The following is a 25333-nucleotide window of genomic DNA, read 5'->3' on the forward strand; positions in this document are numbered from 1 at the left end:
CTTACAGTGGTCTTGGATATGTCCTAGCAGCTGGCATGGCAGATGTCACAGGTGACTGGCACTGGGCATTCAGGGTGAGTTATTCACTTTCACTCATGGGCATGAGCCACTTACTGTAAAATCAGAATAATCACTGGGGTTTGAATTACTTACGTTCATTGTGTTAAAAGAGGAGAGCAGTGGAAGGACTTTCTACTGTCTGATTGGTCATGAACTTGGTATTTAAGAGAACTCTTTCTGCAGGACAGGTGGAAGACTTATGCCTAGCTCTTGCAGAATGAAAGCAGGCACAGGTGAAATCATATAGCAGCCAGGGCAGGTGCTGATGTTCCACTTACCTGAGGACATACTTAGAATGTGCACCAAGACCTCCTCAAAGACAGGAAACTGAAATTAAAATGATCACTATACTGGTAGCACCAGTATAATTTTTCAGGAAAATAGAGGTTGTCTTTTTAAAATGTTCTTGAGAACAACTTCTATTATTTGAGGGTTTCAAGGAAAAAACATCTTCTGTTCTGCTCATGTCATCATGATGTCTTTCCATGCTGAACACCTAGTGCTTTGGAAGTACTTTGTCAGATCCTTCTAACTTATCTATAAAATTAACTAGCAAGTACAAGATGAGTGGGGAAGAATGGTTACTGGAATAACAGTCTGATGTTATTCAGATAACACTGGTTACTGCATCAGTCATTCTTGCATTTGTGGTCAGAATACTATAGTACAGTTTTCTTTCTTCACATATTTTTCTCCAAAATCAGAACAACTGATCATGTATCTGTATGATGAGGAGGGAAGATCTAGTTTCTTCCATCCCAAGTCACAATAAATCACCAAAGTCCTTCTTTACAAATATGACCTACAAACAGCAAGTCACATCTATTTCTGAACGTGTCTGCAGTTCCCTGATACGTAATTCTAACACTGAGTTTGAACTGCTGTGGAGTTTTCATTATAAGAAAAAAGGTATCCTTGATCTAACCAACCTTGTGTCTACAGATAACTCCTTGCATGGGAGGTCTAGCACTGGTTCTTCTGATTCTACTGGTCCCTCACAGGACCCAGAGAAGGGCAGCAGCACATAGAGCACTGAGCATCTCCGGCACCATACGAGTAGCAGCTGAGAAACCAGGTGTACACAGAACTGCCAAGACTACTTGGTGTCAAGATGTCATATCACTTGCCAAGAAGTAAGTGATGTTAGCCACAAAGGTTCCCTCCATTGAAGAACAGCCATTCCGTTACTAGAAATACAGCCATCAAATCCTGCTTAGCTCCTTTGTGTCACGTGCTGAATACAAGATGATTGAAACATTAATAAAAATATTTCTTCCATGCTTTTACAGGAATGCTACACAAGAGATTAAAAACTTCTTTGCTTCTGCTAGCTTCCCATTTTGAGGAGGGGGAAGGAGGCAAAGTTAGGAAGGCAGTGTGCTGCTATTAAGTCTAATTCTACTAAGATTCCCATTCCCTCTTGCTTTAACACGTGGGGTAAGCTAGACTGGTAAAAGTGCATACTTTGCAGGTGAAACTTTATCTGTAATTCTTAGTGCCTGAGGAAGGTTGGATCACTATGTCTCGGGCAGTCTTCAGATGGTCTTTGTGAGCCTTTGTGAACAGGTCAGAGTTTGTAGGACACCAGTATCGTTTATAAAGTAACTGTACGTATGTTTCAAACTCCTGATCCGTTGGCTGGCAGGTGACTTCTTCCTTTTTACCACATAAAAATTAAAGTCAACACCACCTGACCTGCAGGCCAAAGTAAAATACTGATTGCAAGCAGGTTTCTCACTCCTGTTACCCTGAAGTCCGTTAAAGCCCTTGTGTGGAGCAGACAGGAGGAGAGTGGATTGGATCCGGTTTGAGAACACCAGGTGATTTGGTCTGAGAACACGAGGTGCCGCTGTGCAGCTGCCCCAGATCTGGCTCTACGCTGCCTCTGCCCGAAGGCTGCTTCCCCGGGATCCCTGTCGACTTCTTTTAGTTAAAGGCTTGCTTTCCTGGGACATTGTCTGTCTTTGAAGTATTTTTCATCTAGAAGATCCAGCCTTTTCTAATTGACTATTAGATTTGCATCCTGTTTGCATCCAGAACAGCAAGTACATTAGAGATCCAGTTTATTGGATCACAAGTTGTAGGGAATAAAAAATGAACTTTGCTGAATCAAAAATGAACCTTCCTGATATTTCAAGAACTAGACTATCATCAAAGTTGCTTTTCTACAAAGGTGTTCCTTACAACCTCCAGAAATGTTTAAAAAATAGATTTTAATTTTATTTTCCTTTACTAGTTGATTTCCAAAGCATAAGGACATATACCCCATCCCTGGAAACGTTCAAGGCCAGGTTGGACGGGGCTCTGAGCAACCTGATCTGGTTGGAGATGTCCCTGCTCCTTGCAGGGGAGTTGGACTGGATGGGCTTTAAAGGTTCCTTCCAATCCAAACTATTCTATGATTCTATTATTGCCAAAAAACATGTGGTTCCACTTTTAAAGAAGTCCAAGAGCCCTTTATCTTTAGAAGGCAAAGAACTAGGTTCATATTGTAACAAATCCTCTAATCTTGTGGTCACTTGGTCATTTGCAGCCCTTTTATTTAGTCTTAAGATTTCATACCTCCCTATTGACCTCAGAGAGTACTTTATCCTAAACTATTAACTAGAAAAAAAGCAGTAAAAAGTTCATTTTCTCTTAGAGTGGGGCAAGAAGGAGACAAGATTTGAACATTTTTAAAACATGCTTCTCCTTTTGTCTGAAAACTCCCTGTGCAGACTGAGAGTCTATTTTTACTTACTCAGGTAGAGTTAAGGAGTCCTTCAGCTGCTGTGTCTTAACAGTTTGGAAGACTCAGATGTTACTTTTACTTATACTGGTTACACAAAAAAACTTAAAACCATCCTGAGGCATTTAGATGTGCACATAGAACACTTTAATTTAGCTACTAAACCATTAAATTCTTGCCCAATCTCTATTGTTGTAGTTCTTCTATCAAAAATTTCATAGCAAATGTTTTAGCAAAAAATGGCAAGGAAATCTGTAAGAAACCAGGACTGGGATTTAACATGAAATCAGTAGGTCATACTCTTCACTCTAATTAGTGGGTTTACAGTTGCAGTTCATAGATAAAGCCTCGTCAAAGTTCATACCTTCAAGGGAGCACATTTTGATTAGAAGATGTCTGAATGAATTGTCTTGTTACTGTTTGAAATCTTGGGTAATTGCAGGTAGAATTTCCCTTTTTCCTCACACCCCATTCTTCCTAATATCTCTAATTTTTCTTTTGACTTTCAGTTGGAGTTTTGTTTGGTCCTCACTGGGTCTGACTGCTATGGCCTTCGTTACTGGAGCCCTGGGAACATGGGTACCACTGTTTCTTTACAGGGCTCAGGTTGTCCAGGGCATTGTATCACCATGCCTGCAAGAATCCTGCAATTCATCTAACAGGTGAGGCGTGCACGACTGGAAACACACTTGGAAACACTGCACAGTGCTACATCACAGTTTGTTTCCAAAAACGGAATGTAGGATGTGACTGTGAACACTTCTTGTGAAGGCAATTAGGTGTGAATGTTAGACTAAATTGCTTCCAGGTATGCTGAGACACTCCTATTTGTTTGTTTGTTTATAATAACTCGGTTAACTGGAAAGATGCTGCCAGTTTAAGTAAAGTGGAAAGAAGCAGTAACAGGAACACTTTGAGAGCGCAGTGGCGGGGGGAAAGAAGCACCCTTAGCAAGGACACTTCAGTTGACAATTGACTGTGCACCCCAAGCTACTTAAATATCCATTTAAGTATCCCTAGATCCTGTGTTTTGGTAACTTTCGTATTACCTGCTTGTTAGTCTGATTTTAAAACTCCTGCTGTGTTGGCCAGGTCATTGTGATTCCCAGCATAAATCGAGCTTGGTGAATTTGATTTAGTATCATATAATTACATCAAAACAGGACAATTTGGTGTTGTGAGTAACTGCCAGCAGAGCTGCAGTTATAGAGGCTATCCCAACCAGTGAAGGTTTATGAGTAAGTATCAACTGTTGGATGGGCAAGGGAATTTACAACAGGAGAGGACTTTGAAGCAGTCATAATATGACTTTTTGGAGATGACTTTTCCCTGGCTAGAAAGGGAAATTTTTTTCTGTATAATTTGTTATCCACAGTAGAAAAATGTATTTGATGTTCCTCTTGAGTTTTCCTGGCTACCCTCAGTAACCGTGAGCACTGGGACAATTCTCTATGTACTGACCCCCTATCGGTCGCCTCTGTCCCTACCTTTCTTCTGGAGGTATCCCAAATCTGGTTTCAGAACTTGCCTTCATGATGGATTTACAAGAACTAGCTGCTTTCCAGGTAAAGACAATTAAAGGGAAAAGCAGTGATCATATCTTGAGTGTGTCCTCTGGTAATTGTGTTTTGCTTTTCTGCAATGGAATAACCAAATCAACTCAAAAGTGTTTTCTGAGTTGTAGTGTAACCAGATGGATTGAATAGTCATCCACAAGTACTTCAATGGGAAATGCTATTGTCCTTCCCGTTTAAACTGTTCAGCTGTATCTGTTAACAGGTACAGTTTAAATACTCCCTTTATTGAGCTGAAGGTGTTAGCCTATGTTTTGTTTTCTAATCCAGCTTCTGAATTATCATTCCACGGTAATGTTGCTAGAGCAGACATGGTCTTCAGGGAAGTAAAATTGAGCATCTGATAGTTTAACCTCATGTACTGCTTCTCCATGTGCTGCTACAGGATACTTTAAAATAACCTTGGCATAAGCTAGTGCCAGAACCAGCATAAGGCTGGTTTTAGACTGTTATTCCAGGGGGATGTAAAGAAATGTAATATAAACAACTATGTCAGGCCTGTAGCTGACGGTGCTGGGAAAACCGAGCTGCACATTCCCAGACCTGCCCAGGGTACTTTAAGGACATTTCCCCCTCTCGCTGTTCAGCAGTTGCAGGTTTTGTTTAAGGATCAGGGCTGTGTCACTTAGACTCCCTGGAAACACAAATTCAAATGGCACCAGAGCTGACTCAGGTCTCAATCCTTTCAAGGTAGATAAATATGCAGTATGAAGTTTTTATTGAGGTCTTTGTGCAGACACTTTTGAGCAGGTCAGACAGATAAGTGAGCATTCTCAAACCCTAAAAGATCCCATAGCAGCCTTTCCCAGGACTAGGCTTCTGTACTTTCCTACTTCTTGTCAACTGAACTGTGCTTGGATTTAGTTTTGGCTGTTCCCTTTTTTTCCAGGTGTAGGTTTATTTCAACTGCAGTTTACAACACATGAATCTTCTAAACACAATTCTGTGAATGCTTTGATCGACTAATGTCACCTTGGAACTTGCCTCTCCTGGGCAAATCTCTAAGAGTTGTTCTGCCTAGCGACAATCTATATTGTCACTATCAAGCTATAGTGAGTGATGGATCAGAATCCTGAAGAACTTGAAGGCAGAGTACAGATATGATTAAAGTTTGTTACCTTGTATAGCAATCCTTTTTTTATTTTTTTCCATGTAGGATTATTAAGTTCTTCATAGCCAGCCAGAAGGAAATTTAAAAGTAGATGCACTGTAGCTTAAAGGAATAGATCACATCCTAGCTGGTTATGTTGCTTTGCAGTTGGGAAAGCTTTAGGAAAATGAAATTTAAAGTAAGAACTTACCATGTAGCACTCTGAAATATTTAGAAGCACTTGTGCTCAGAATGCAATGCTCCTGTCCTCGTTTGCCTCAGGAGAATTATGATGCATTAAACAATCAGTGGCACCACTGGTCCTGTTGCAGGGGATTTGCTTTGTCATTAGGATGTCATTTGGGACAGAGAAAAGCATATATGGAAGAAGGCCCTTTGGAAGCTGAATCTTCTAAGCCATTCAAACACATGCTTTTAAAATATAAACTTGTCATTCCTGGAGAACATATTTGCATTTGCAGACACACAAAGCTGAGTGGCATTTGAAATTCTGCATTTAGAAAATACTGCATGGACCCTTCCACTAGTTAGCTGTTTGGTATTCCTTGAACTCTTTTGGGAAGTGGTAGATGTTTCCCATAGTCAGAGAAGTGACTCATCACAGCTGTGCTAACCTAGAGGGTTATAATTTAGATGTATATAATTCCACGTGATGGGATCTCTTCCAAGACAGCAGATTGTGATACAGAGTTATTCCATCTGTGTTTTAGGGATGACTGAGTAGATTGGTTCACAGGGTAACCAAGATTACTATGTCTCCTCTAAATCACTGGATGTCCAAGCCAGGTCATACTGAGGAGAGTCCTCCTTGAGCTTGGGTGCGTAATACCTGCTCTGTAAATGGGAAAATATCTGCTCTGCAGAATGGAGCCTCAGTTACAGAGGCATAGCTCCAGTTGAGGCTTGGGATTAGGTCCATTTAGGAGTGGAAGGGTTAGATCAAGTGGAGTGAAATTCAAGTTCCCTGTTAAAGATTCCTCTGAAACTAAAGCTATAAGCTAACACCATTTTTTCTCCCACAGTATGGTCTTCCTGTGCTCAACTGAATCCTTTTCTGTGTCACCAGCCTAATATTTGGAGGCGTCACCATTGGAACAGGAATCTTGGGTGTCATTGCTGGGGCAGAAGCTGCCAGAAGATTAAGGAAGATAAACAATAAAGCTGATCCTCTGATCTGTGCCACAAGCATGTTCATATCTGCTCTGTGCCTCTACATAGCTCTGATGGTGGCCCAGAAGAACATCCTTTCCGCTTTCGTAAGTGCCAATCTGTCTCTCATTAGCAAAATGTCTTCTGGGATCCTGGGGAGAAAGGGAATGGGGAGAAGGAGGCGAAGGGTGGCTTTTGCAGAATTCTCTGCCATCCTCTAGACCTAAGAGGTTTCAGTGACTTGTGACAAGATGGCCTGCAAGCTAAACACTGTGCATATTGCAGTGACACTGCCTGCAGCCGCAGTCTGTCCTGCAGGAGCCATGCTGTGCGTTACTTGGCCCAGTAAAAAGGGCAGGCAATCAGACTGTTATAAATAGGGCCTCAGGACCTACAGGGTCTGCCCACACTGAAGAGGAGAACAGTAAGCCTATGTAGTTAGCTGCATGAAGCTAATGTCCCTTATGCAAAAATGTAGTTAAAAGGAAATCTCAATCTTATGTTAATTTTTAATGCTATGTGACTAATTTAGTATTCTTATTTATTTTTGCTCTCTGAATACTTAAAGACTAGTGTACTTCTGACTGTACAATATGCACAATTCTTGCTAAGAATAATTTAACCATCACCTTCAAAGCCCTGAATCGCTAGCTGATCTTCAAAGTCAAGCTTTTGGCAATGCGAACTGAAGTATAAATCACTTAAATTCTGTTCTCAGTAAAGGGAGAAACAGAATCTTACTAGGAATGAGGAATAGTTCCAAAAAGTCTCCGTGAGAGGGAACTGAATGTAAACCTTATTTTAACTATAATCTGGTAACAGCTAGTGAAAGACTCCAAGCTTTTTTTCTGTGACTCCATAGCCACAATTACCATGATTAACATAAATAAGAGCATCCAAGTGAAGTTAATTACAATAATCAACAGTTCTCTGCAAAAGGCTACTTCTGCAGGTTTTTTGCTTCTAAGAATAACACTTATTCAAAGAGGTTTTCCTTTTAACTCCTCAGGAATGTGTATTCCTGTGGAAAAACACCTTTACACCAAGGGAAAAAACAAATGGATTTGCTTGTCTGAGTGTGTGTACACAAAGCAAAATGTCAAATTGAAGATTATTTTTAGATTCAAGAGTGGTGATCTGAGTGCCGAAAGAATTAGCCTTTTTTTTTTTTTTTCTGCTTCTCAGGTTCCCTGATAGTCCTGCTCTGCATATGTTCTCCAGTTCTTTCTTTGTCATCAGAGGTGGAGAACAACAGTTTCATTTGCCAGTTTGTTAGATGAATGAATCAATATATAGGTTTTGAATTATCAAAATATAACTTTTATTAGGACAGGTAAAAATAAATTCATTTAAAATGTTTCTCTCCTCTCAAACAGCATTCTGCTTTGAAGCAGTGCATTATCAGGAAAGAAATCCTGGACTGAGATATGGATAACTATGTTCCTTGAGTTTCTTCCTATGGGCAGACAGTTGGTCTTTTAATTGGAGACTTTGCCATTTTGTCTTTTGTCTGATGTGCTTGATTCAAGTGTTCCAACATGTGGTGTTAACAGTGTGCAGTGGTAATAAATTGTATGTAATCTAAGTGCCCGATTCTCCTAGTACTTTTACTGCTACAGCTGCTTAACTATTGCTTTCTTGGGCACCAGCCATGCCTCTGCTTTCCAAACGAGATCTGACACTAGTCATACTGGTTTGAGAATTGGAGTGGTGTGCCAGCTGGTGCATCTATTTGAAGGTCCCACTGAAACAAGTCTTCCATTTGTGTAGGACGCTAGCAGGAAACTGACCTGTCTCCATCACTTCACAGTGCGGAAGCTACTGAAGCAAAAAAAGGATACGTGCATCGGTGTGCAATTACAGTAGTTTCTGTATAGTGCTTTCCACTGTCTTGAGTGGATAATGAAAAGGAATGAGTCAGATTTAATCAGCTGTGGCCAAAGCTGGAAGAAATGTTTCAAAGAATAAGAATTCTCAAGTTAATGTGGAAATATGGCAGGACTTCCAGGGCTTCTGTTGGGGTAGGTGGACTGAAATGCTGTGAGATTTCTCTCCCCTTTCTAGACACCCAGTTCTTGATTTCGAAGACTATCTCTGAAAAGACAGAAAAATTACCTGGCTTTCTTATCTCAAAGGAGACACTGTCTAAATCTATTCCTGTCTCCAAAACAAGATGAAAGACATGTGCTCTCTGCAGTGTGGCAGGTACTTTAAAAAGTCATGACTGAACCCTGTAACTTGGAACCTTGGACAATATTTGGTGTTGTGGGTAACCTAAATTTAAACAGACGCATCCTTGATGGTAATGCTGTATCAGGATGCAGTCTTGCCCTGCAACTTGCCTTTGAAGGAGGCATTCTGCAGCTCTTGTTTCTGAAACACCTGCCTGGTGTAGTTCTTTTTGAAAAGACAGAAATTGTTGATCACATATGTTCCAGCCATACTGGACCCTATTTTGTTGTTGAGGCATGTGACTGTTTAAAAGCAGAATGTGTGTTTGGAACTGACATTGATTACAATCTGATTATCTTCATCTTAGCTTTAGGTATGAATGTAAAAAGTTATCTACAAAGCAAAATCCCCTTAAAATTTGGGACGTTGGTCTTATCCTCTGAGACCAACTTTAAGTGTTGTCTGTTCAAAAAGTTAGGGATCCTCGAGAAGGGGACAGCAATACAATACGTTTCACTCTTTTCTAGGTACTTAGCATGCCACAAACATGATTGCACAAATTTAATTGAAACCTTTTCTGTATTACTTTATAAAAAGAACTTGAGCTAGGAATATTGAGAGATGGTAGGAACAGGATACACTTTAAATAGAGCATTGCTCTATTGTTTTCCTGCCGCCCTCAGCCCATCTCCCTAACTGAGTAGAGTACTTCCAGGATGTCTCTGCATGTTTTGCAGTTGTTTTGCTGTTGGATGAGTTAGTATGCCAGCTATTCAACCATATTGCATTTATTCTGCATGAGAAAGTATAAAATTTATATTGGTTTTAGATAGAATACCTCGATACAATCTGTAGAATGATTTATTACCTTCCAAAACTAACTGGGTTAAATTTTTCTGTTGACCCTATAACTGCAATCCACACAAGACCTTAGGAAAGAAAAGAAAAGCTAACGAAGCTGTGTCTCTAATGTTAACACAATTCTGTGTGAAGTAATTACTCTCTGGAGTATGAGGCCTTAGCCACTGAATATCATATTTTCTTATCATGGAGTTTTTTTTCATTAATTCCTATTCCTTCAAACTCTGGCTTGAGAGCATAACTTATTTCCTAAAGATGAATTTCACGGTTTTTTCTCGCACTAGGCATGACATGCTCTTGTTCTTAGGGGCTTGTAGAGACTAAATAACTTGGAAAAAGCGTGAAGAGAAGGGAAAACTGGAAACACTTTAAAGGTGCTAAACATCACAAGATTCCTGTAAGGGAGAGAGACCAATCTCTCATTTGATGTATAATGACAGATAGTCATCTCTTCCATTGATGGTATCTAGGAACAGTTTGAAAGTTTTCAGAACCTTCTGCTTTAACAGTTGTATTTGCATCTAGTTATATCTGAAGTATCAACCAGGATTTAAATCAAGCTCTTTGTTCTTTGTCTCCTTCCTGTTTCACTTTAACCTGCACTCTCTCTTGCTAGCTATGGCACAGCTGACAGAATGCACATAAGTTCATGCCATTGTCGTTGTATAGCAGGATTCAACTGCACTTCTGCATTTGTCTGTAATTCCCCTGCGAGTGCTGCTTTGACCACTTCACTGGCTGCAATTCTAAGTTCAGCAATAGCACATTTAAAGTTTATTTTTATGGAATCAGGGGGAAAAAAGAAAGGAAGATTCTTGATGAATTTGGATCTTCCAAGAGAGTTCACAGAGTATTACCTTGAACTAAGACAATGAAGAGCTAGTATTTTCTGGTGGCTGCAAGATTTGACATTGTTAGTCCTTATTGCCAGGTGACTTAGCAAAAAGCTGGACTGTGCAATATTGCTACCCATGTTAATGGACATGTTTCACTTTGTGTTTGGCCCAAAAGTCTCTAATAAAAGGTGTGTCCCTTGCGTTCTAGCTAAGGCTGGCATGCAGCATCATTTCTGTAGTCTATAGACTGTCATTGCAACAGTCATGGAATTGGAGAAGAATGATTGCATTCTGTCTCATGCAAGGTGTGCCGAGGTTGTATCGGTAGAAAGACTTTGATAGTGGGATGCATAAATCCAAAAGCTAAGATGTAGTCAAAGAGTATGTGAAATGAGTGATATTTGGTATCAAACTTAAAGAAAAGTAATTATGTGTGGAGGAATAGATTCAACTGCAAATTAGGAAAAAAAAAAAAACTATATAAAGCATTTTGAAGGAAAAGATGTCTGGATAAAGGTATATACTAAATATCTCTGTACTTCAAGGAACTTTTTCTCCAGACTGGTTTAGAGAATAAAACACATGAACAGTACAGGCAAGAATCACAGAGGAGGTAGGGGTATCATAGGAAGATGTATAGTAAGTCTGGGTTTTTTTTAGGAGAATGTAAGCTACTCCTCTGAAAACATCTGATAGTTTGCCACTGAGCCTTTCTTAGTACTGCATTTTCATCAACCAGATACAACATCCTGACCCAGACAAGATGCTGGCACCTGTTGTTATAATGGATTTTATTTTGTAGGTGCCATCTGACTTTGTCGCCTGTGTCACTAAATAGATTCTGCCTTACAGAACTGCTCCAGTTTGACAGTGTATGCTTTCCTCAGGTATTGATTAGTCCGTACAGCCTGCTCAAATCCATGTCCAGGGCTGGCTGAAAGGGTTAATCTTTTCTAAGACCACAGCTGTAAGAACTGTTGGAGACCCTACCCCTTTTCCTGATGGCTGGGTCTCCATCTGCCAGGAATTAGGGAATTCCCACAGGGCACCAAAGCTTTGAGGCTGCCTGTCTCTTGGAGTCCATTTCATTTTGAATGTTATCTCTCTGAAGGAGCCATCAAGAGTAGTTTTCTGGCACAGAGGTGTTCTATTGGTTTCATTTGGAAACTTGAGCAAAGAGAGATCTTTGAGCACTTTAGAAACCTGTTCTGAATGTTTCTCTTCACAGGCTCTTGCTTTCCTCTTTTTTTAATTCAGTAGTTCATTACAGTTTGTTTGGGAGCATAGTATATGTTTCCTATTTTGGCTCTTCTGCTGAGGATTTGTGACACAATGCAACCCACATACCTTCTTTGGTTTCCTTTTTCTTTTTTGCAGATTTTTATTGCATTTGGAGAACTGTTTTTATCTGTAAACTGGGCTGTTGTGACAGACATACTGTTGGTAAGTGCTTGTGAACCTCTTTCTTTATTTCAAGGTTTTCGGCTTTTCTCAACATAACATTGTTCATAAGCCTGCATCTTGCTGGCCAGAAGGACCTCCGCCTTCTAGGAAGAGATGAATGAACTCTTACTAGGAATACCCTTATCGGTGTCCTGCTAACGGTAGGGATGTAATCACATGCGAAGATGCCAATAACAATATAGGTGTGGTGGTGCGGTAATCCAAGCTCATTGTAAGTCCAGAAGGGAGATGTTTTGGATGAAACTCCTGCCAGTGGAACTATCTAGTGCTGCTGGTACCCACACTGGTTTGGATTTTCTGTACAGCTCTGTGTTGTTGGATGTCTGCCAGAAAATGGTCTGCACCAGAGGGTCGCTTTCTGTCTATAATCAGAGATTTTCTATTTGTGCTCCAAAGGTTTGGAAAAAATGATCCAAATGAGGGAAAGTCAATATTCTGTAAACTATAGTTAATGAATCCATTACAGTTCATCTTTCTGCGAACTATTAGCAAGTTCCCTTATTTCAGAATACAGCAGAGATAAATTCCAGCACTTGCAAGTCAAATTTGTAAGTGGTGCTATGCTGCCAAAGTGTTAGGCAAGCAGTGATGCTTATGAGACTCTTGGGGATTCTAGAACTCACACCACCAGCCCAAAGAATAGCAGTGCATTATTTCATTTGAATTCTGTCATCAGTAACTGTCTTTAGAAAGGAGTGATGTGTGATGTGAAAAGCACATCTCTTGTGGCATAGTTAGCCTAGGTATCAATGAGCAGCTAGTTCTTTTTGTCGTTAGCTATAAAGCACTATGTAACTCTCCTTCCACTGACTTGACTTTGTCTTGTTCATATGAGCCTGGTTTTCCTCACGCTTCATCGCTTGAAGAATTTTTCTTTACATTCTGATTGAGATGAAGGAATGAAACAACTTTGATTTTATGATTTTTCAACAAAGCACTGCTGATATTGACTTGTGTTATGTTCTCGAGTTACTCTTTTATACTGCTCTCTACATGTCAATTTTCTGTACTTTAGAATTTTAATTAAAAAAAAAAATTACAGTCAGCATTAGTGAATTGGTTGCCTGCTTAAAACCTCAGCCAGCAGCAAGAGGCTTTTGTTTCTTTTTTGATTCTCAAAGAATGGTCAGGAAAAATTATCCTATAAGACAGGAGCTGTAGGCTTGAAGCAGTGAACAGGTGCAGAAAAACTATGACTGGTCCAAAATGAAATTTTTCATTAGCGTCTACGTTTGTTTTGAAATCACTGGATTTGGCACCAGAACCAAGTACTATTAGAAGCAGTGTTCTTTTTACATCAGTTGAGGCACTATTGAAGGATTTTTTAAGAAGTTCTCAATTTACTTTTCTTTGAACTCCTACATGTGCATTTTAATTCTCTTCTCTGTTATTGTTAAAGATGAAGGTGACATGACTTAGTGTTGATACAGGATCAGGAAAATAAGACAGGTGATTACTGTCAGCTCTTTCCTTCAGTGCCTTTCTGAACCCAAACTGTAAAGTCTGCAAGGTGCTGTACTTTCTTTCAGTTCAGTCACTCGGGTCTCAGCTTGCTTAGGGAATGCTGCATCATGTTGCAGCCTGCAGGAAGTCTACTGGGAGTGTCATTGCCATATCCTGGCTCCATGTAAATCCAGAAGAGGAAGTTCTTGTCTTCTGAGTGACTAACACCCCTCATTTGTATTTATTTTAGAAACTTTGGGGTTTAGGTACAAGCAATATTGCATCAATTGGCAACAAGTGGGAAGGTGAAAAGTTTGGCGGAGCAGATTGCTGTAATGGTGCGTTCCACCTGGGAGAAGACATTCAGTCTATTACTGTGAATGTGCTTTGGGTTGGATCTGGTTAATTCTAAACGTTACTAAATGTTTTATCAGAAAAACTATGGAATTCAGCTGAATTTGTGGATCTCTGCTCATTCAGTGGCAATCTTATTTGGGAGTTGTGTTTCAGCCTGCTAAAGACCCATGGGTTCAGTGTATTACTGCTATTACATTGACTGAAGGGTGCCATAGATAACAACAGTAATTTCTTTTTTTTTTTTTTTTTTTTTTTGCATTGTTTCCCATGTGAACTGGTAGGATTTCTCATAATGTGGCTGGATTTGCTAATGCATGTTCTTATTTTGCCATGAAAATTACTTTTCTTTTTTTCCCACGTGGCACTAGTAGCCAGACAATGTAGTTAGGAATTCATTTATCCTGCGACCTGTGGAGCTGAAGACAAAGGAAGATGCTGACTGAATGATAAGGACTTTCTTCCTTTGTGGCTAATACATCACGATGCATTGCATGTAGCGACTTTTGTGCCTCTTATTCAGCTGTAAACATGAAGGTATCTTCTGTACAACCACAGTCATAATGTGCAAGTGGAGAAATACTGTAGCTACCTTGCTTATGATACGCTGGCTTACTGGGAGGCTGTACATGGAGTGTCCCTTATGAAATATGTTTGCCATCTGTGAGGCAATGGGACTCTATCTTTTAGGCTTTTCACAGCTAAAAGCGTAGGAGATGCTGGAACTGGAAATTAATATGGGGTTTGGGAAGGCTACCAACATGTCCCTGTCTTTGTTCGTAAGTGCCCTGGGAGGTACAGGAGTGTTTAACAGCCTGTCTGTTCCATCTGCTTTTTCAGCTGACAGCTCTGTCACATAGTCTGCAGGAGGATCTCTAAAACCTCCCAAGACAGCACGACAAGGTTTGCAAACTATATCTGTTTGGGGCACCCTGCTTATCTGTCAAGGCATCTGGACTGAGATCTCCTAGGAGATGACAGTGTGTAGGATGTCATCTGCACCATTGCCCTGGTGTGGGTAACTGGGCAGTCACTGTGGACAGACAGGATGCTGTGGCTGTTTCAAAGTCCTTGTGTGTGGAAGTGTTTGGTTTCTTCTTTTCCTAGGGAATCCTACAGTGCATTGAGCTCTTGCATATGGTTTCCATAGTGCAGAAGAACCTGAATAATAGTACAGGCAGAGTTTATATGAGCCTGGTAACTACAGGAAACATCCTATCCTTCTCTTCCATTTTTCTTGTTACAGCTTTGTTCCATGTGTCTCTTGTAGTTACAGATATGAGATATTAAATAAATGTGATAAGAAAGTGGTGTAGGGTACTGAGGGAATGAAAGTGCATTTATCTTTTCTCATGCCTGTAATGTCCACAATGTATTAAGGGCATAACAATATTTGATTTGTATTTCTCAAACACAGCTTGTCATTATCAACAAAAGAAAATAAATCTGTGTCTAGGACAGATGACGTGATATCCTTAGAGAGCCAAGAAGACAGTCTCCAGTCTAGTATAGTCTGTCATAGCAAGGTCTACTTCCCAAGCTCAGAGTTTACTACTGTAGTTTCTTTCTCTCTCTTTCTGTACAAGAGCCTACTCCCAAAGTGCAGGTTGCCCACCTGGCACTCCAGGCAGGTTCTGAGAGAAAACAAACTTGGGTAGACTGTACACCTTCAGGCCAAAGTGTGCCGTGACCGCAGTGAGGAGGAGTTGTTGGACTGTGTCTTCGTCCCCTGGATAACATGGATTTCAGCTTCCAGATCCGCCAATCTCACATGACTCTGTCCTTACACTGGCAGGCAACTGGATGCAGTGTGATGGCAGTATGACATTACAGATCCTGCCTGCATGTTGCACTGAAGTACTTTTTGCTCGCATGCTCACAAGAGTAATTAACCTTACTGTCTTGGACAACATTGCTTCCTTACCTGCCTGTTTTAATGTCTGTTAATGGAGTTCACTCACCCTAAAGGTGTAGCATTGATGTTGCTATTGTGATATAGCTACATCTTAGTGGTAGGTAAATATTTTTTATCTAATATTCTGAGGCCTCTTTAAACACAAAGTATGATAATAATACTCTAAGTTAAATGTGAAAGCAGGATCTATTTTTCTTCTAAACCCAACTTGTCATATATATTAGTGTTTCTTTGAAGGCAGCTATAGAGCCACAATAGCTTATATACCTTTTGTCTCTTAGTAAAACACCAGTCATGCTATTAATTAGTGTTTGAGACACCCTAAGTGATGTTCAGATCAGTTTTCAAAAAATCAAGTTATGGTATAGAAGAGTGGGAGAATATTAAGTATTTTGTCTCTGATAGAAGCAAATGGTTGGAAAACAAAGGTATGAAGGTTTAAAATAGCTTCTGTCTCATTCTGACTATGAATGCTTTTTTGTGTAAATGCATTACTGAGAGACACAAATTATATCGAATGCTACTGTATTCTTCAGACGCAGCTAATCTTCAGTAGCACAGACATAAAGCCCTTATTACCCTAAAATGACTATATTACATTTAAAAAAAATAGTTCTAATCTATGTGATGCTTTGCCCTGTTCTGGATGTGCACGACATCATCAACTTGTTATGTGAACTGCGTGCACTCAAAAGCATAATCATTTTGAGGTATTGTTACTAGACTAGCTATATCTCAGTGCTATCCAGTTACAAGCAGCAAACTTTTCCCATCAAAGCTTTCAGCAAAGCACCATCAGCCACCTTCTGGTCTGGTGGGTTGGGTCCCCTTCCTCTGCCTTCATGTGATCTGCAAGGTCTCAGCTGACATCCTTTATAGCCGTGGCAGCTACTTCAGGTTCCAGGTACCCCAGTTTCCTTCCAGCAGTCTAGACCATGCCTGCTGACGTAGTGTCATAAGAAATTTTTCTCAGAGGCTGTCAGTGCTGAATCTACTAATTAGTAAATCAGTTTGACTGCAAGGGTTACTGGCTGGAGGTTTCTGTTAGTTGCGTGGCCAAGTGAATCTCCCCAAGCTGCTGTGGGTCTATGAATGGAGGCAGGGAAGTGATGTTTTTCCTGCTTTATTTTCATTCCCCCTTGTGTGTTGCTTTCTTGAATGTGTTTTTCCTCAACAAAATATCCACTGTACTCTTTTGCTCAGAATAACTTCTCTGTCTCTAAACTTTTAAACAGTTTGAATATTAAATGTATAAAAATTAGTATCTTCATCTCTCTAGAATGTTATATAAGTAGTTGTCCATTCATGAGATTCACTCTGTTGATATTCATTCTCCTGTGGGTTGTGTTTTGTTTCAGTATGTTGTGACACCAAGACGGCAGTCTACAGCTATTGCCCTGCAGATTTTGGTGAGCCATTTGCTGGGAGATGCAGGCAGCCCCTATCTCATTGGGATTGTAAGTTAATTCTCTGCTTATGGACCTGTCTTTAGGGTAAAACTTTTAGAAACTGTAAAGCAGACACTTGGAGAATTGTAAGCACTTCCTGGTCCAAAACTAGCAATTACTCAAGTTGGTGGCCTTGATAGTGGAATATATATTTCTAAATATTTTTACTTGCATGCAACTTCTGGTCCTGTGACACTACAAGTATGTAGAATATAATCCTATACCTATAGGTTTAAGTACCATGCAGTGTGTAGAAATTTATTTTGATTTTAAATTTGCAAACTCATACATTTTTGAAAGCCTGCATTTTTGCAAAGACAATGTCATGGGTATTGTACTTGGATTTATGCACTTTCTGCTGAGTTTGTGAGGAGTTTATGGAAATTAATCAAATACTGTAAAAGCTAAGACTCTTAGTTCAAATCTTGAAATTTGAAATCTTGCAATTAGTCAATGGTCTCTTGAAAATCAGAACAAGTGTGACTGCAGTGGTGGCCTTTTGACACTGTGTGGCATTGAAAGCTATGGTCTCAAATTACCTTAACCTTGGATTCCTGTGTTGCTTGAGACCTGATTTCTTTGCCTTTCGTACATTTACTTGATCTTAGGTGCTTCTGGACAAAGCAGCCTAATACTGTTTTCTCCTTGCAGTTAATTTGGTTCTGTTCCAGTGGATGATATCTGTCAATGTTGTTTCCTTCTTTCATTTTTCCTTCTTTCATTATTTTTTTTATTTAAGACACAGCTTCTGCACACAGTAGCTCACCAATCACCCAGTTTGATTATTCTTCTTTACTGGACATGGGAGAGAGAGTGAGTTGCTGCTGCTGCTGTTGTTGTTGCTTTGAAGTTTTGTTTATATGGAAGTTTATTTTAAGAAGTTCACCTCAGGAATATCTGTTCCTTCTTTGTCACATGTTAACAGTGTTATGGTTAGACAGGGCCAGACAGAAATGCCTGAGTGAGGTGTGTCTGCAGGCACAGCTGCTGCTGGTCCAGCCAGACAGGACATCCCGCTCGTCCTCACTTGGGCCGAAAACAGTCTCAACTTTTTTTTTTTTTTTTACTTTTTTTTTTTTACTTTTTTTTTTTTTTTTTTTTTTTGGCAAATGAAGAGATCACTTTGCTCATTGGTGTGTATTATGAAATTATTACCCTTGCACTGATTTGGCTGTATGCGTGGGGGAACGTAGTAACCAGCATCTCTGTGTCAGGAAAACTGGCTGAAACGATATGCAAAAATGGGAGGAGGTATCTTAAAAACCAAATTATGTCCTGTGCATTCTTCTTTCTTTGAATATTCTATTGATTTATGCTTCCTGACTGAAAGATGAAAATGTTTGTATCTCTTACCCACTGTTCTTTCCCATCTTTGAGGCACAGGCAGAATTGAGGCTTCCTGCTGAATCTGCTGCTGCATCCTGCTAGTGACTGTGTGCAGAATACTTCTTATGCAGTACCTTGCATGCAGTTGCCTTAAACAGCAGCTAATTGAAAAGTGTGAAGACAAAAAAAAAAAGCTTATCCAGATGAGATTAACCTCAGGTAACCTTGCAACTTTGCAAAGAGCAGAGACAATAAATCCAGGAATAAAACTGCTCTATGTCCAAGTTGAGTCTTATGCAATGAGCACAACATTGTCTTCTGGAATGCTTCTGTGAACAAAATCCCAACACTGCCTGTGTCTGCTGCTGATTAACCACCGAATCTTCTGCATTCATGTCTTGCTATTGTTTACTAACCTGCTTCAGCTAAACCTTTAGCTTAAAAACTGGCTAGAGAGTCAGGGAGTAGTCTTTTTCAGAGTCTGCTGTTCTTCCCTCTGTGCTCCAGAGATTTCTTTTTAAATTAAATGCATTAGGTTTGTATTTTGGCCATTATGCTTGCTGTAGTCCCTAGGTGCCCATTTAGAGTTGATCTTGCTCTTATCTGCCTAAACTGTCATAAATAATCACACTAAACCCAGCAAAGGTTGAAGAGTCTCATGTTTGTGTATTTCAACTCACATAGTATATTCTAGCTATCAAGAACAAATGTCGGAATAAAAATGACTGCATTCAACATTCATCTTTTTGTTTATGCTAAGACAAGATTTTAAGTTCCTGGGTTAAGTATTGAATCTTACTGAGTTTATTGAAATCAGCTTCTCTCTGTCTGCAGAAATAAAATTCATGTGTATCATTTATAGCTTTTACAACCTCATCCTTCAGCCAGTGCAAAAAGCAGCTGCCTGGTGTCTTCTTCCCATTTCCTCGTAATGTCACTCCATGGCTCCTCAAATACCTTTTGGCTTAAAAGCAGGCTCCACTCTTGTCTCTCAAAGCTCTTCCAGCTCTCCCTTTTTCTAATGGGTGTTGCTGCTTGTGCCTGTATTGATGCTAACCCCCTGTTTCTGTCCATTTCATGCTGATTAGGGGTGTATAAAGTTATTGAATAACGTCAAGAAATGATACGGGTCATTGCTAAATGACCTCTAACTAGACCTTCGCTAGCTACCTGGAGATGGGCTAGAAAATGTTAAAATGGGTTCATGTTTACCAAACATTATAAACATGGGTTGCAGTATTTTCTACGCTTATGACTATAGAGGCACTGAAGGCATAAAAGAACATGAGATTCCTTGACCAAATAAGCTGGACAGCAGTGAAGTATACGTGTATTGGGTACTGGGTTTGACAAACTTTTGGTAGCAGGCTTTTTGTCCTTGTTTGCCTATTTTTATTGTTTTCAAGGACCACACTATAAGCAGTCTGCATAAACCAAGACAGGATGATGATGATGTTATCACAGATTAACGACAGCTTTGTTCACTCCCTAGATCTCCAACGCTATCCAGGCCAAGAATGCTCACTCATTCCAGTGGAGTTTCTGGAGCATGCAGTACAGCTTCATCCTGTGTGCTTTTGTCGGTGTCTTTGGAGCAGGTTTTTTCCTCCTGACATCGTTCTACATTGAGGAAGATCGTAAGGAAGCAGAGCAGCTTTGAGGTTTCTATATATCTTTATAACTTTTAAACGTGTATCTGATTGCTTTCCTGTTTGTACACTAGCCATGATAATAGCTCTGTAAAATTAAAACACAAATTCTGCATTATGTTAATACCACGTTAGCTTCTATGAAAAAAATAAAGGCAAAATCCTGGCAAAGTCTCAGATTAAACAAACCTCCCATATTGAGCTAAACAGGCTGTTGAACACACAAGAATCAGGGAAGTGTTATTAGTGACGCCTTCAAAATGCTGCAGTCTGTGGAGGTAATAAAACAGCTTTACTGTAGGTAATGCACCATTACCAACTTCATGGAGGGTGCAGTTCTTTTTCTACTCTCATCTTCCTGAGAACAGTGAGACGAGTCCTAGCTCTCTTGTAATACTTCTCCTTCTTCCCTGAAAGAAGTCATATTCAAAGTGTAAAAGACTTAAAGTAAACCTGTTGAACTGGAAAGAGCACTGTCCTTAATCACCTAGATTCTTACAACCTACTTCTGCTCTTAGTTTTCTAGGTACCCAGAATGAATGCTGTCTTTCAAATGAAGATGAACTCTGGGGCAAGATTTGCAAAGAAAAGAATGTCCTCCCCTTTTTCTTTCCTTTTTGCTTAATGAGATACAGCTACAGAAAAGGCCAAATAACAATTCCTCCATATGGCAAAAAATCCTGCATACTGACTTTTTTGGATGCTTTTGACTGTGAGTCAAAAATTGCTACTGCATTGGCATATGGCAGCCCTCCCCCTTCTGAGGCATGAGCATTCTGGGATGCTGAGGAGCTCCAGAAGGTAGCGTATAGAGTCGTCACAGGCACGACTGCTAACCTAAACAAGGCAGTAGCGTTTAAGGCAGAATGTCTCATGGAGATTAAGAAGGGAGGCGTACAAATTCTCAGCAGGATAAGATTTGCCTGTAGAATTTGGAAAACACAGATAGTGCAAAAAGTGCTTTCAGTCATCTGAAATGACCAAGAGAAGCAGAAACTATCGAAGTTAGTGTCAGATTCAGTAGTGGAGCGTTGAGACCGTTTTATGTGCACTATGTTTAATGGCCTCTTTACAACCCTTTGAGGCTCCTCAGTGTATCCTCAGGCCTTGGGTAAGTATCACCTATCATGAGTGAACAGTAATAGCTGTAAAACCACTTAAATATAACAATCCGTTTGAGCTCTTATCTCTAAAGTTTGTAAGACTTTGGATGTGGTATCTGTTGTCATAATATTGTGCCAGGTGCCAAATAGGACATGATTAGTGTAGCTGACTTTCATTGTTTGAGGTGGTGTCATTCCCAGTAGCACCTTAAAGCCAAAGCCATTAGGCAGGTGAATTGTGAAGTATTCTGAATCTTGCCTGATTCTCCCAGTAAATCATAAGGATCATTAAGCATAATATTCCTGTAATGACTGTGACTGACTAATGTAATTATAAGTCGCATAATTCAGCAACTGCAGGTTTCTGTTTCTCCCTCTTTCTCATTTTTAAAAAATATGTTCTGAAATGTGAATTAAATCCAGGTACTGAAATTTGGCCGGACCTTATACCATTATGGGAAATACTAGAGAAACGTTTTTGCGATACTCAGTAAGAGTGTAATAATTGTATTTAAAATAAAAGCTGTTACTCTCAAAGACTGAGCAAATTTTTCTAGTGAAAACTAGCCAAAGCCACTGAGTTTGTTATACCACTGACTGGGAATTCACGTGCTTACAGACAACCCGTGTCCAACAAAGGATTTTTACTACTGGAATCACAAGATTCTCCCTCTGTTGCCAAACTCTAGAGACAAAGCTTGTGATTGCTAAAATCGTTGACAGACAGCTGCAAACCAGATGTCCCCAACACCACAGCTGATTCTTGAAAACTCAGGCAGACAGGCCAAGATCTCGAGAATCATTTTTCCTGTTATTCAGCTATGGTAGGATTTAAGCAGGTTGATATTATTTCTCTGGTGTGTTAATTACTTGCCCTTTAAAGAGATTATCTATTTATCACTTTTGTTAAATCAGCATTAAATTCTTCTTAGAAAAAAAAAAAATATTCAGAAACTGTATCTGGAATACTGTGGGGGCCGGCATTTGCCATATGAGCCAGAGATGCCAAATGCTGTTCTGTAGATGGTACGGGAAGTCTGTGACAAACTCATTCCTACTCCTACTCTTATGTCCTTTGTGAGAGTCAGTGCCTAGAAGTTACCAAGATCATGCTGAGTAGTTCAGTTTCATCTTTTCAAATGCTTCTCTCTTTTCTTTGTAATGTTAAGGGGAGAGGACTTTCATTTTTGCAATTTTTTTTTTTTCTGCATTTTAGTAAGACTAAAATCCAAACCAACAGATTGGATGCTCTGAGCTATGCCTGGGCCTCCCTGGAGCTGCACTGTCCTCTGTCTTGCTGAGAACTGCTGCCTTAGAGGTCCTGCAAAGGGGCAGTACCTGTGTGAAACAGCCCTGGGAGGCTCTGCCTCCAAAGCACGGAAACTTTCCATCAGCTGTTTGGCCCAGTATCTTAAATAAGGATAGAACTTCCTCACTGGTATGTGTAAAGGGAGTAGTATTTCTTAACATTTTCTGCACATCTTGAATTTGCTTCTTAGCAGGTGGCACCAAATTCTGTGTGGAGGGGTTAACACAACAGTTTCTAAGTGCTGGAGGGGGCTGTTGTGCATTGTAGATATTAAATATATTACACTTTTTGCATGCCATCAAAAACCTGCATTAGAGAAAGTCAGAGTCCTGTCACACAGCCAGCAAAGGAAAAAATGTTCTCTTAAGGCATCAATTGAAATACCAGGGTTTTTTTTTTTTTTTTTTTTGTGGTTCCAACTACGTAGGAGTAAGAAAAAAGTGGAGGGCTTAAAGAAGTTACTCAAGTCCCTGCTCTATCTAGATTGGACAGAGCTGCTGCTGGAAGCTGCTGGTCGTTGAGCTAGTTTGTTCCGCAGCATTCAAGCTGCTTGGAATCTGTGTCTCTTGCATCAAATGAATGACAATCAAACAAGTTGACAAAACTTGTATTTTCTGTAACTGTTCATATATTCTCCTCCTACCTTTAACATTTCTTCTTTGCTCTTTCTGACCAAAATAGTGGGTAAGAGGCACTCTGGAACAGCTCCAAAAGGGGAGATTTTATAAGTCCATTCAGGTAATGATTTTGATCTTTTCTTCCCCTTCCCTCATTCCCCAAAGGAGGGACAGGTGAATGATACTGACCTTTAATGCTGTTTATGGGGGTATTTTTTTAAGCAAGTTTTAGAACTCTGCTTGGCATAAAAATTGCCTTCAGATTTGTGATTATTTCTAGCTTCTGCTAAATGCCTCAAATGAGGCAGGACATGTCTAAGATACAGAAGTAGCATGGTATATAACTGCTTCTCCAGGGTGAGTGCTTCCACCAGTGATGTGGTGTGAGATCACTATCAGTAGAGTTTTAATTGTCAAAGATGTTTCATGTAACTTTTTCTCTCCCTCCCTCTCTCCTTCCCAAACAAGTAGCCATTTGCACTGCTCCTGAAGGGGCTTTTGCAGCCCCTTAAAAAAAAAAAATCTTTCTGTACTGTGGCTGTAGGTGTGCAGATGGCAGACCACAGCTTTGCAGGCTACGGATTTATATATTCTGTCTGGGCTGCTCCCTCCTAAGAAGATCTTGTGTTTTATTCCTCTTTGCCCTAATCACTTATGCAGCTCAGTTGTCTTTTGCAAAATATTTTGCAGAACATTTATGATCCTTTATAATGCTACTGACGTAGCTATGGGTGTCAAAAGCTTCATTTAGCTTTGAAAAAAAGGTTGAGGGTTGCTGCTGTCGTTCTGAGGGACCTGTGCTGAGGCTGGATCAGTTATGATGGTACCAACACTGACGGCTGTTTTACTAGCTCATTCCTGACTTCCACTGAAGAAAACTTTATCACCTTCACAGATGGCCTGTGTCAGTACTCAATCAATAAAGAACTGGCATTTTCCCCCCTCACTATTCTGTTGCATAGTAATTGGATTAATTGTGTCTTGCTGTTCTCCCCTGCACTTGTCTTCCCTTCTACTCCCTCCATTGTCTCGTGATTGGAGATTCACATATATATATGTCCTCTTAGTTTAGAATCTGTAGAATCATAGAATCATAGAATGGTTAGGGTTGGAAGGGACCTTCAAAGGTCATCTAGTCGAATAAGTAACTTATTCCTGTTTGGAAAGGAAGGTAGAAGAAGTAGACACTGTTCACCTGACAATAGCATAATATGAGTACAGAAAGGCCAGATCAGCCAAATTAATGCTATAGCTGATGTTAGTTTTCTTTCAGCAGCAGATCCATCATCTCTGCTTTTTTACCTTTCCCTTCTCTCATTAAAATGCAGGTACAATGTCTGTTGAAATCAATTCTGAAAGAACTAAGAAACCTAAAAATCCTCCATTATCCCAAAACCTTTATGGCAAAAGTTTTCTTCAGAGATCCTTCTGCTGTTTTGGAAACATTGTTCACTCTTCAGGCCTCCTTCGAGTACTGGGTTCTCCTGCCTCACCTGCAATGCTGCTGGTTACTGCTGCCTGTGAGGGTGCCTGAGACCTGGAGAGAAGTCGCCTCCTCCCTTGCGATAGGCAAAAACCAGCAATGAAAGAACAATGTCTGTCGGTCCCTGCCAAGTTGTGCTGGCATTCAGGGAGCTGGAACTGGCTGTGTTCCATTACAAGAGAGCCACTGGGTTCATTTTGGTTCTATAATTATCTTCATTGTAATCCAACAAAACCTTGGAAAGGTTCTTAGAAAGCTTTCTGTTTATAAAGGAAACAAAGGTTAATATGAAAAGACTCTTGATCCTAATGCTGTATGGCTGACCAAAATTGCATTGATCTCGCTTTGTAAATTTAATGTTTGCGTAAGTGTTGTTATTAGTATGTAAATTGTCTACATATTCTGCAGTAATAAAATGGCTGTAATTTGGAGACATTAATGTAAGTGCTGTCAAATCCCACTGTAGAAAGGTCCTTTGTAAACGCACAGTTAAATGTATACAGATTTGGAATGTGATTGAATCCCAGTAGGCCTTACCCTGCCAGTGGAGCAAAGCAGGGCTCGGGAAATGTACACTGTCTCTGTATAATCAGGATTCTACACAACGAACAAATCTGACCTGTACAGGGCTTGGCTTATGTTGTGGTACTAAGAACTGAATTTAGCTCCTCATATACTGTGGTGATTTTCCCCCTACAGTTAATATTTTTCAATATTGTTATGAAGAATGC

General features: G+C 40.0%; 1 protein-coding gene across 2 annotated transcripts in view; it reads left to right on the forward strand.

Annotated features, from left to right (window-relative positions):
- LOC104487490 (SPNS lysolipid transporter 3, sphingosine-1-phosphate (putative)) overlaps nucleotides 1–22034 on the forward strand; it is a 28181-nt gene extending 6147 nt beyond the window's left edge. The window contains exons 5-12 of one of the 2 annotated variants that reach the window (XM_086762990.1): nucleotides 8–74; nucleotides 1003–1193; nucleotides 3298–3450; nucleotides 6540–6729; nucleotides 11869–11934; nucleotides 17026–17124; nucleotides 19934–20102; nucleotides 20609–22034. In XM_086762990.1, coding sequence (XP_086619116.1) covers nucleotides 8–74; nucleotides 1003–1193; nucleotides 3298–3450; nucleotides 6540–6729; nucleotides 11869–11934; nucleotides 17026–17124; nucleotides 19934–20101 — 934 coding nt within the window. In that variant the 3' untranslated portion in view covers nucleotide 20102; nucleotides 20609–22034. Of the gene's footprint in view, nucleotides 1–7; nucleotides 75–1002; nucleotides 1194–3297; nucleotides 3451–6539; nucleotides 6730–11868; nucleotides 11935–17025; nucleotides 17125–19933; nucleotides 20247–20608 lie in introns of those variants that run through there. The other variant, XM_010130473.2, reaches the window with a different exon arrangement.
- Nucleotides 22035–25333: the final 3299 nt, after the last annotated feature.

This window comes from Chlamydotis macqueenii, chromosome 19, assembly GCF_036417535.1.
Source record: "Chlamydotis macqueenii isolate bChlMac1 chromosome 19, bChlMac1.mat, whole genome shotgun sequence".
Taxonomy (NCBI): Eukaryota; Metazoa; Chordata; class Aves; order Otidiformes; family Otididae; genus Chlamydotis; species Chlamydotis macqueenii.